The following is a 12917-nucleotide window of genomic DNA, read 5'->3' as shown; positions in this document are numbered from 1 at the left end:
CCTCACACTTGCCAACACTAAATTCCATTTGCCATTTCCTGGCCCATTCGCCCAGCCTATCTAGATCCTTCTGCAGACTCTCCACACCCTCCGCACAATTTGCCGTTCCCCCAATCTTGGTTTGAAGATTCTATGAAATGTAAGGTGTGAAATATTGAATGAATTCTCTTGGGGCTTGAAAAAAACTGTTCAAAATTTCAAAATCAGAGAGCAGAACACTTTTTGAAATGCAAGAATTGCACAAAAGTATTGAAGGCAAAGTTGAATCAGTTAGCATTCAAGAAGAATTTATTTGAGATTTTCCTGCCATTCTGACTAGATTATTGCAGAATGTCACATAAATGAGACAAAACAAAATTAACATTTCACAGATCAACTATTTCCAATGCTCAATTGAGCAAAGAAGAATGAGAAATGATTTTGAAACATGTAAGATTCTGGGGGATCTTGTGGACGGTACACACTTCTGCCACTGCTGGTGGATGGTATGTCAATTAAGCGAGCTGCTTTGTCTTGGATGGTACGATCTTCTTGAATGTTGTTGGAGTTGCACTCAACTGGGCAAGTGTAGAGTATTCGACCATACTTCTGACTTGTGCCTTGTAAATTGTGGACAGGCTGTGAGGAGTCAGCAGGTAAATTACTCTATGCAGATTTCGCAGCCTCAAACCTCCTCTTGAGCCACAATATTTATTTGACTCGTTCAAATCAGCCTCTGGTCAATGGTAACTTCCAGGGTGTTTGCACTGGGAGCTTCAGTGATGGTAATGCCAGGGTGGACGTTGAGAGGAATTTTCTCCTTGTGGATCAATCTCGAGCAAGTGGACACAGTTTCAAAATAAGGGGTTTCCCATTCAAGTTGGAGTTGAAGTAGAATTCTCTGAAGATTTGTTAGCGTTTGGAATTCTCCTCTTTAACAATCAGGGGATACTTATGATGTGGAGATGCCAGCGTTGGACTGAAATGGGCTCAGTAAGAAGTTGTGCAACAACAGGTTAAAGTCCAACAGATTTATTTGGAATCACAGACTTTTGGAGTGCTGCTCTTTCATCAGGTGTCCACTGACCTATTTCATCAGGTGCCCACTCATGATTCCAAATAAACCTGTTGGACTTTAACCTGGTGTTGAGATGACTTACAGTGTAAACTTAGTCATTGAATATATTCAAGGTGGAGTTAGATTTTTGATTAAGGGAGTCAAAGGTACAGGCAGACAAATGGTATTAAGGCTACTATTAGAACAGCCATGAACTTATTGAATGGCAGAGCAGCTCAAAGGACCAGATGGTCCAATCCTGCTCCTATTCTGTTTCAGTGCCGTGTTCTAAAGCACATTGATTTAATAGGCACTATTTAATAAATTATGAATATACTAATAAAATTGTAGAACTGAGGTGTTCCTTACTTGACATAAGTTAGAAGTGTCCAAAACTTAAGTAGTTACAAGAATTGAGATTGACATTTTGGTATTTTCCATGAAGACCACTTCCTATCTTTTCTGAATGTATAATCTTTGTGAAAAACATGATATGGATATTTCCCTTTTTAAGTTGCCCAAAACTATTACAAAATGAGGCACCTCAAGTTTTGCATGTTTACATTTACTCTATTAGTACCGTTTTCCCTAAAGTGTAAAATTAAATAAATTGTTCTCATAAGACAGCACTAGTTTAAAATGTCAATTTAATAGTAATTGTGTTTTCAACTTTAGACACCAAGACAGATGTACACAAAGGTTTTCACAAGTTTGATTACAAGTCAAGAATTTCTGATCACGTTGTCTTATTAAAATGACTATTCCTTCCTGTGCATATATTGTTTCATCATCATAAATCTTTAACATGTTCAGACTGTTCAGGGCAGTGAACTGATCATAATTTTGCACAAATTAGTTCTGGTTTTCTTTGGAATAGTTAACTGTGAAAATGGAATGGCACAAAGGTTACAGGACACTGTCTATTATGTTTATGCTTTGAACAGCTGATCTGCTGGAATGAAAGTCTGAGATCTCTGCCATCTGTGAGTACTCAAATGGCAGGAAAAACAGTGTTTACGGTTGCAACCTATTTTCTAATAGTCAGAGATCCAGAACACAAACTTTTCCACAGTTTGGGAATAAGTTGGAAATGAAAAAAGGTACAAAGTTTCACTCCAAAATAAATTTTTGGAAGATATGCAAGGTGTTAAAATTTGGTTCAGATATTTTTTTGATGGAAAGTAAGGAATGAGTATAGTTTTAATTGCATTTTCAATAATTATAGATAGATTATAAAATTATTTTGCTGAAAAAAAATTCTAAATGTGAGCATCGTTAGAATACAACAGTAAGATATAAAATTAGATTTTTGTTTAAAATTTAGATTTTGGTAGGTACTGAGTGTCAGTAATGTTACAGATAATGGCTGGAATTTTCTGACCTTACCTGTGGCTGGGATTCTCCAGTCCCACTACAGTGAATGGAGTTTTGGCAGAGCACTAAATTCTCTGTTCTTGCTGGCAGCAGTGGCGGGGCATACATGACTGGAGAATTCTGGTTGACATCTTTTGGATGAGGTAATGAACTGCTCAAGTTTGGCCGTAAGATATAGAAGCAGAAATAGGCCATTCAGCCTATTGAGTCTGCTCTGCCATTCAGCCCATTGAGTCTGCACCACCATTCAATGGGAACATGATTGATCTGATATCAAATCCTCAACTCCACTTTCCAGCAATATCCCCATAACCATTAATTCCCTTACTGATTAAAAATCTGTCTGTCTCAACCTTGAACATACTTAATGACCCAGCCTCCAAAGCCCTCTGCAGTAAAGAATTTAGCAGATTCACTACTCTGAGACAAGAAATTCCCCCTCATCCCTCTCCTAAATGGCTGATCCACTACTCTGAGACTATGCCCTCTGGTCCTATACTCTCCCACAAGGAGAAACAACCTCTCAGCATCTACTTTGTCAATCCCCCCTGTCAAAAGGAAAAGCATAACCCAGTTCCAAGACTGGAGTAGTTCTTCTGATATTCTGGCTGACATTTATCCCTGAACCAACCCCACCAAAATAGGTGAATTGGAGCAAAAGTAAAATACTGTTGATGCTGGAAATTTGAAATTAAAACAGAAATGTGGAGTGATAGACCAAGTTAATGTTTCAGGTCAATACAAATGAAAGGTTATCGATTTAAAAGACTAACTTTTTTTCTGTCCACAGATGTTGTTTAACCTGATTATTTCCAGTATTCTGTTTTTAACATACTACAGGTCATTTCACAGAATCACATAAATGTTATAGCGCAGGAGTGGTCATTGGGCTGATCATCTCTACATCAGCTCTTTAAATAAGCGTTATGACTTTATGCCATCCTCCTGCCTTTTCCCTGCACCTTGTGTATTGTTTGTTTCCAAATAGTCATCTAATGCCCTCTTGAATTCCTCAATTGAACTGGCCTTCACCATACTTCCACGCAGTGCATTCCAGACCCAAACCACTTGCTGTGTGGAAATATTTTCTCTCACATCATCTCTTTGCTTCTTTTGCAAATCACTTTACATCTGTTACCTCTCATTCTTGATCCTTTTATGAGTGTGAATGGCTTCTCCCTATATACTCTGTCCAGCCCCCTCATGACTTTGAATATCTCTATCAAATCTCCACTCCAAATAAAACAGTCCCAATATATCCTCAACAAAAGTTTCTCATCCCTGGAACCATTCTTGTAAATGTCTTCTGCATTCACATCCTTTCTCTGGTGTGGCACCCACAAATGTACTGCAGCTGAGGTCTAACTTGTGTTTTGTGTAAGTTCAGCATAACCTCCTTGCTTTTGTACTCTATGCCCCTATTAATAAATCCCATGGATTCCTTTTTTGATTTGATTTATTATTGTCTTATGTATTAGTATATATTGAAAAGTATTGTTTCTTGTGCACTATATAAAGTGTACCGCACGTAGAGAAGGGAATGAGAGTGTGGAGTGTAGTGGTTCAGTCAAAGCTAGGGTGTAGCGAAAGGTCAACTTAATGCAACGTAGGTCCAATCAAAAGTCTGACAGGGAAGAAACTGTTCTTGAGTTGGTTAGTACATGACCTCAGACTTCTGTATTTTTTTCCTGACAGAAGGTCCAGGGTGCATGGGGTGCCTGATTATACTGATTATACTGGCTGCTTTTCTGAGGTGGGGGGGGGTGCGCGCTGGGGCTGGTTTGTGTGATGGACTTGTCTTTGTTCACAATCTTTTGTAGTTTCTTGTGGTCTTGGACGGAACAGGAGCCACACCAAGCTGTGATGTAACCAGAAGAAATACTTTCTATGGTGCATCTGTAATATTTGGTGAGAGTCATAGTGGACATACCAAATTTCCTTAGCCTCCTGAGAAAGTAGAGGCATTGGTGGGCTTTCTTAACTATAGTGTTAGTGTGGAGGGAACAGGACAGTTGTTGGTGATTTGGACATCTATGTACTTTATTAACTGCTTTCTCAACCTGGCCTGTTACCTTCAATGATCAATGGAAGTATACACTTAGGTCCTTCTGCTCCTGTCCACCATTAAGAATTTCACCACGTATTTTATATTGTGTCTCCATGTTCTTGCAAAATGCTTCACTTCTCAGTTTTATGCACTGAACTTCATCTGCCACATATCTGCCCATTCCATAGATTTGAGAACATAAGGAACATAAGAACATAAGAAATAGGAGCAGGAGTAGGCCATCTAGCCCTTCGAGCCTGCCCCGCCATTCAATAAGATCATGGCTGATCTGAAGTGGCTCAGTTCCACTTTCCCGCTTTCTCCCCATAACCCTTAATTCCCTTGCCTACCAAAAACCTATCTACCCGTGTCTTAAATATATTTAGCAAGGTAGCCTCCACCACATCAATGGGCAGAGAATTCCAGAGATTCACCACCCTTTGAGTGAAGAAGTTCCTCCTCAACTCTGTTCTAAACTGCGCCCCCCCCCCCTTATCTTGAGGCTGTGCCCTCTAGTCCTGCTGTCCTTTCTGAGTGGGAAGAATCTCTCTACCTCTACCCTATCCATCCCCTTCATTATCTTATATGTCTGTATAAGATCCCCCTCATCCTTCTAAACTCTGAGTACAAACCCAGTCTATTCAGCCTCTCTTCATAGTCCAACCCCCTCATCTCCAGTATCAGCCTAGTGAACCTCCTCTGCACTCCCTCCAAGGCCAAAATATCCTTGCGCAAGTGCAGTGACCAAAACTGCACACAGTACTCCAGCTGTGGCCTCACCAGTGCCCTGTACAGTTGCAGCAAGACCTCCCTGCTTTTATATTCAATCCCCCTCGCTATAAAGGCCAGCATCCCATTTGCCTTCCTGATCACCTGCAGGCTGGGTTTTTGCGACTCATGCACAAGGACCCCCAGGCCCCTCTGCACCGTAGCGTGCTGCAGCTTTTCACCCTTTAAATAGTAATCCCTCCTACTATTATTCCTGCCAAAGTGGATAACCTCACACTTGCTAACATTGAACTCCATCTGCCAGGTCCTCGCCCACTCGCTTAGCCTATCTAGACCCTTCTGCAAACTTCCCACCCCCTCCGCACAATTTGCTTTTCCACTTATCTTCGTGTCAACAGCAAATTTCGTCACCTTACCCTCAGCCCCCTCCTCCAGATCATCTATATAAATGGTAAATAGCTGAGGCCCCAGCACCGATCCCTGGGGCACTCCACTAGTCGCCAACCAGAATATCACCCATTGATACCAAAGGATTTTTGCTCATATCCTTTTGAATTTCTACATCAGCCCCGTCCCAGTATACAATACTTAAAAGTTTTGTCTCTTTCACAAACTTTGAAATTATCTGCTGCGTGCAAATACCTAAATCATTAATATATTATCAGGAAAAGCAAGGGTACCAAGATTGATCCCTGGGGCACACCATTACAAATCTTCCTCTAAGAAAATTAGCCTCTGCCTTCTGCTATTCAGCCAATTTGGATCCACATTGCTGCTGTCCCCTTTATTCCATGAGCTATAACTTTTCTCACAAATCTGTTACATGGCAGTGTATTAAATGCCTTTTGAAAGTCCATATACATCACAATTTTCTAGTCCTCTAGAATCTCCCCTGAATCTAGAGAAGACTGAAACATTATGGCCAACACTCTTGCAATTTCCATTTTCATTTCCTTCAATATCATTGGATGCATCTCATCCAGTCCTGGTGCCGTGTCAACTTTACGGATAGTCTCTGTCTCATTGTGATCTGATTGTAGCCAATTTTTCTCTCTGACCCTAACACTCTCACAAATCTTTGCATTATCCAAAACTTAGAGGCATTGCCTTTATTCAGGTCATGAGTAAATATTATGAACAGTATTACTTCAAACACCATCCATGTGCAATTCTGTTGGTAACTAGTCAGAACATGGGAGGAACCTTTTCAATAGCTTTCGGAAACTTCAGGCAGATGATATCAGTTGGACTACCTGCACCTGCTAACTAAGTCACTTCCTCAAATGGAAATCCAAAGAATTGTTACATCTACGGCAAGGAATTGCTAATTCTTTCCCAGAATGTGGGCACAGCTCAGGCGGTCACATAGAATTCAGCAAATATGCCTATTTTCTGGACTCTGTTTTGAAATCCTACCACGTCTACCTATGTGGAAGATGACATCTCAATTTAATTCTCAAGCAAAAGCAGCAGCTGCAACAGTGCAGCGCTCCCTCAGTACTGCACTGGAGTATCAGCCTTTGTTTTTGTGGTCCAAACCTAGAGTGGAAGCTGTGTCCACAACCTCCTGACACCAAGGCAAAAGTCACTGAACCTCAGCTGGCGTTGTTGTAAAATGTTGGTTTTGTTTGTCCAAGGTCAAACTTGGAAGTTAGCAAAATCCATCTGAGAGGGCTCAATTCACCGGTCCTTCTGAGACCCTCAGCAGAAGTATGGATTGCATTGTTAGGGAATTAATTCAAAATCTCGAGTAAAAATATTGTCATACATCTACCTCTAGTTCAGTTATAATCATTTTTAAAGGAGGAACATATTTGTTAAATAATTGAATTCAATCTTTTCTACTGTCCTTTACTGTTTATCTGTTGCTATTTCATAAAACCATTTTGGAGTTTTCACCTCAAAAGCGTATTTTACTCTACTGCTTTGCAAAGCTTAATGAATCATAAGGAAGCTCTTGAAATATAATGAAATCCATAACATGCTGAACCAGCTAGGCCGTGTGTGAGCAAAGGACTTGTTGGATGCATTGGCCCTGGTTTCAAGGTTGTATTTTTTGAGTCAGAGCCTAACTGAAGGGGAAACTGAAGCCAGAAAAGAGTCATCTGAGCTCACACACCCAGCGGTGTGGTGCAGGCAGTCTGAAGCAAGTCAAGACTGGATCAAGGAACTGGCAATGGGCAAAAATAAAAGATTGCTGCTGCTGTTTTAGAACATAGAACGTAGAACATTACAGCGCAGAACAGGCCCTTCGGCCCACGATGTTGTGCCGACCAGTTAAAAAACAATGACCCTCTAACCTAAACCAAACCCTTACCATCCATAAACCTATCCACGGATCTCTTAAACGCCCCCAAACTAGGCGCATTTACAACTGCAGCAGGCAGGGCATTCCAATCCCTCACCACCCTCTGGGTAAAGAACCTACCCCTGACATCCGTCCTATAACTACCACCCCTTAATTTACAGCTATGCCCCCTCGTGCTAGCTTTCTCTATCCGAGGAAAAAGGCTATCACTGTCCACCCTATCTAAACCTCTAATCATCTTATACGTTTCAATAAGGTCCCCTCGTAGCCGCCTTCTTTCTAACGAAAACAACCTCAAATCTCTCAGTCTCTCCTCATAGGACCTCCCCTCCATACCAGGCAACATCCTGGTAAACCTCCTCTGCACCCTCTCCAAAGCCTCCACGTCCTTCTTATAATGTGGGGACCAGAACTGCACACAATACTCCAAGTGCGGCCGCACCAGAGTTTTGTACAGTTGCAACATGACGCTGCGGCTCCTAAATTCAACCCCCTTACCAATAAACGCCAAGACACCGTATGCCTTCCTAACAACCCTATCTATTAATTGCTTAAAGTAATTGACTGACCAAAGTTGGCTACACAATGCACAGCAATGTCACAATAGGTTTAAATGACGATAATACTGATGGAACTATGCCATCAAGACCATCATGAGTAGAGTAAGAAGTTTCACAACACCAAGTTAAATTCCAACTGGTTTATTTAACCTAGTGTTGTGAGACATCTTACTGTGCCCGTCCTAGTCCAATGCCGGCAATTCCATCTCATGGCTCCCATTGACACCACAAACCACCAGTTCAAAGTGGGGGAAAAAACCCAAATAAAAGTGTTGGATTTTAACCTGGTGTTGTGAGATTTCTTACTGAGCCCACCCCAATCCAATGCTGGCATCTCCTCATCAAATGTGGAATTGAGGAAATTCTGGTGAAGTTGCAGCATTTTGTTGAAGATGGTTCCTGTGAAACTCAAGCTGATTGGGAGCTGCTGTTGAATAAGAATCAATAGTTAAATCCTTGAATTCAACCCAAGAAAGATCGGAGATGGGAGGACCTTGTGGCTTGTATAAAATGTCATAAATGAATATAAAAATGTTCATATTGACATTATTGGGGTTTGAACTTAGAAAGGAAGGGAGAAAGAAGATTCCAAGGGAAAAGAAGAAGGCAGCACGATATAAAGTTGCAGTCATACACACATATGTAGTATATGTATATATTTCAGTAATCATCGGATTATTTTATTTCCAAAAAATATTACATGACAGACAGCTAAAATTTGGGTTACACTTCTGCTGGAGCAAACATATCAAAACCTACAGTTCTGCTTTTAAAATAGCAAATGCTGGAAATACTCAGCAGATCAGGAATACCTGTGGAGAAACAGAGGTAACGTTTCAGGTTCACAATCTTTTGCCAGAACAATTATGTACTTCATCTATAATTCTAAAATGCAACAAAAATGAATACATTTTTCTAATAATAAGAGTTATAATTTGTTATGGTGATCATTTTTAGCTTGTAGATGGCTGAATGTTATAGTTTTAAGTTAGAACACTTTGAATCTTGGATGTTGGGGTGGGCATTGCATGGAACTGAACAACTGTTATTTAGGACTTTTAAAAATTTCTTTTACAGGGATCCTGGGAACATCAAAGTAGGATTAGAACATCTGGTAAGTTTTATGATTATCTCCTGAATATTTGCATCATCTTTTGATATCTGTATTCTAAACGAACACTTTTGAACAAGCTTTGAATACCTAGCACTCTGAAAGTAGACAATTTCCCAGAGGGGCAGCCTTACTTTTCTTATGTACTAGGCACTCACACTTCCATTTATCTCTGCATTCCAAGGGAATTAATTTTTTTTTGTTATAAATTATATCTTTTTGATGTAAAGATGAAATAAAATTGACTGAAACCTATAGCATGGAAGGGAACTTGTGGATGGCACTGCAGCATAATGCTGATAGAAAACATTGGCTATGTATTTTGTGTAGGTTTGTTTTTAATTTTTTTAAATATAAATTACAAAAAGAATCTGAATGAATATTCTGTATTAACAATAATTGATTTAAGAGTACCATATTTTTAAATACATATTTTTTAACTGTTGTAGTGTGGTAACCTATTAAATCACCATGTTCAGTTCTGCCTTTACAATCCTATTTTTAATTGGATGCTCTTGCATTTATTTTCAATAGGTACATTAATGCACTAAATTTATGAGAATCTGATTCTGATATCCAGAGGCTGGACACAGAGTCTTACTCTTTAGTCTTGATTTATGTTAATTTTATATTTATTGCTATATTTATGCCTGCAGTACATGTGAAATAAACTGCACGAGAGCTCTGTTTTTTTTTGGATAATTTTCTCAATGTTATCAGGCATTTTAATGCTTCTTCTGCATCTAGAATCTTAAATCACAAATCATTCTAATCTCTCTTTGCTGTACTTTCCAATGCAGCCAAGTCATCAGGAACACAGTTTGTCTGAACGTGCTTGTTAAATTTCAAATATCCAGATTAATATGAATTGATTTGACTTATGTTTGTTACCAAACTGTAGTTGTGTTGGCCGTGGTTCATTGCTACCATGCTTACCTCTCAGTCAGAAGATCATGGATTCAAACTCCAGCCCAGAGATGTCAGCTCAAAAGCTAAATTGAAACGTCAGACCTGATGAGGTGCTGTATTCTCGGAGGTCTCTCTCACCTTTTGGATGCTCAAGATCTCATAGCACTATTTGGAAAAAAAGCAGGGGAGTTTTCATAGTCTCCTCATCTGTTGGCCAACAATTTTTCTTCAAGCAGCATCGGGGAAACAGATTGTCTGCTGATTTATTTTGTTGCTGCTTGTGGGTCTTTGCATGCGCAAATTGATTGTTGCATTTCCAGACATGATTGCAGTGTCAACATTTCAAAACTACTTAATTGGCTACAAAATGCTTTGCTTGCTGAGGCCATGAAAGATACTGCATCAGTGCAAGATTTTTGTTCATCACTTCTCTTACATTAGCACACAGTATTTGGGAATGAACAACAGAATCGCCCCATCAGTAGATTAAAGGGATTTGGCCCATCTTCGCTCATTCAGCAAGAAACAAAATCTTGCAATCTTTGGCTTCAAACTTTTTTGTTAAGAAATCTAAGGGTTTCATCTGCTAACCTTCCCAAAAGATAATTCCAAGTGTTGATCATTCCTTGAAGTGAAGGGAATCTTCTTTACACCTTGACAAACCTTGAGAGATATCTGGATTTATTTTAACTATGTCTTCAACATCTCATGAAGTTCTGTAAGGATACTTGTTGGTCACCTCATTTCAGAGTGAAAGAGACCCAGTTTTTCCAATATTTTCTCTTACCTCAATATTTTAATGCTCTACTCAGTACCACATCAATGACCTCAATGTTTCCCATGTGATTTGGTGCAAGAACTTAAATTCATGCCACACATGGTCTGATTAGCTTAAGTGTTACTTCTGACACACAATCAGCTGTCCTGATTAAAGTAACATCCATTGTTGTGCTTACCATCTGACATGATGTTGGTTTATGTCTGTTTCTTGCATCGTTGTCAGTGGACCTCTTCCCTTGTACAAAGAACAACCCAGCACGGGAAACAGGCCCTTTGGTCCAACGAGCCTGTGCCGCCGCATCCTCCTACACCTACCCTGCCCTGCGTGTCTGCGAGTGGAACCCCTAACTTAGCCAGATTCAGGGGAGAATAGTGTCAATTTGGTAAACCAATCAGCCTAAGAGCACATCTTTGGGGTGTGGGAGGAAACCGGAGCGCCCGGAGGAAACCCACGCAACCACAGGGAGAATGCGCAAACTCCCACAGACACAGGCCCAAATCCATGTATCTGCACAGCCAGCAGTGCTAGTCACTGAGCTGTTGCGGCGCCCGTCTACTGGTCCAGGATCAAGCACACACACCGACATGAACTACTAGGCCACTCCCGGAACCTCCAAGAGCAACCCACGCACGACCCACCGTGTGCATGCCCCTTGTTTGACAACAAGGTGGACCTCCACCTGCGGAATAAAAAGACAAAAACATTAACATATAAGTCTGCATTTCCGGTGTCTCCCGAGGCTCTGACCCTATTTAATACCCCCTACTATAACCCTCCATCCTTGTTTCGCTCATGTGTCTATCTAAGTAAACCTTAAACAAGTCCAACGTGCCTGCCTCCACCACCCTACTCGGTAGCGCGTTCCATACCCCCACGACCCTCTGCGTAAAGAACCTTCCTCTCACATCCAAATTATACTTCTCCCCCCTCACCCTTAGATCATGACCTCTCATAATTGTACCCAATCTAGGGAGCAGCCTCTCACTATTGACTCTCTCTATTCCCTTCAGTATCTTATATACCTCTATCATGTCTCCCCTCAATCTCCGTCTTTCCAAGGAGAAAAGTCCCAGTTTCTCCAACCTTTCCTCATAACTCAGCCCCTCCATGCCAGGCAACATCCTGGTAAACCTCCTCTGCACCCTCTCCAGAGTCTCCACGTCCTTCCGGTAGTAAGGCGACCAGAACTGGACGCAGTACTCCAAATGCGGTCTAACCAACGTTCTGTACAACTGAAGCATTAGACGGCAGCTCCTGTACTCTATACCCCTTCCTATAAAGGCTAGCATTCCATAAGCTTTCCTCACAACCTTCTCCACTTGTGTTGCAACTTTCATAGATTTGTGAACCTGCACTCCCAGGTCCCTCTGTATTTCTATACTCCTAATCGGTCTACCTTTTATCATGTAGCTCCTCTCTGCATTATTCCTTCCAAGATGCATCACCTCGCATTTGTCAGGATTAAATTCCATCTGCCACCTATCTGCCCAATGTACCAACCTATCTATATCCTGCTGTATCACCTGACATTCCAGAGGGGATTAAGGGTTATGGGGAGAGGGCGGGAAAGTGGAACTGAGCCACGACAGATCAGCCATGATCTTATTGAATGGCGGGGCAGGCTCGAAGGGCCAGATGGCCTACTCCTGCTCCTATTTCTTATGTTCTTATGTTCTTATGTTCTCAGTATCCGCCAACCCTTCCATCTTGGTGTCATCCGCAAACTTGCTGATCACACCACGTACGCTCTCTTCCAAGTTGTTTATGTATACTATGAAGAGGAGAGGCCCCAGTACTGAGCCCTGCGGCACACCACTGGTCACTGGCCTCCAGCCCGAAAAGGTCCCCTCAACAACTACCCTCTGTCTCCTATTGCCCAGCCAGTTCTCAATCCACCTAGCTACCCGTCCTTGTATCCCATGCGCCTTAACCTTTTCTACCAGCCTACCATGAGGGACTTTGTCAAACGCCTTACTGAAATCCATATAGATGACATCAACGGCTCTCCCATCGTCAACCGTTTTTGTCACCTCCTCATTGAATTCTACCAGATTCGTAAGGC

At 41.2% G+C, this 12917-nt stretch overlaps 1 protein-coding gene across 3 annotated transcripts in view; it reads left to right on the top strand.

The window, feature by feature from the left end:
- rsrc1 (arginine/serine-rich coiled-coil 1) overlaps nt 1–12917 on the top strand; it is a 401286-nt gene that overhangs the window by 150967 nt on the left and 237402 nt on the right. For all 3 annotated transcript variants that reach the window (XM_080185516.1, XM_080185515.1, XM_080185513.1), the window contains one exon: nt 9132–9168. In XM_080185516.1, the coding sequence (XP_080041642.1) occupies nt 9132–9168 (37 nt within the window). The remainder of the gene's footprint in view (nt 1–9131; nt 9169–12917) is intronic.

This window comes from Carcharhinus amblyrhynchos, chromosome 3 (assembly GCF_965287045.1).
Source record: "Carcharhinus amblyrhynchos chromosome 3, sCarAmb.v2.hapA, whole genome shotgun sequence".
NCBI lineage: Eukaryota > Metazoa > Chordata > Chondrichthyes > Carcharhiniformes > Carcharhinidae > Carcharhinus > Carcharhinus amblyrhynchos.
Note: the sequence above shows the minus strand (reverse complement) of the source record. Positions and strands in the feature narration are given on the sequence as shown.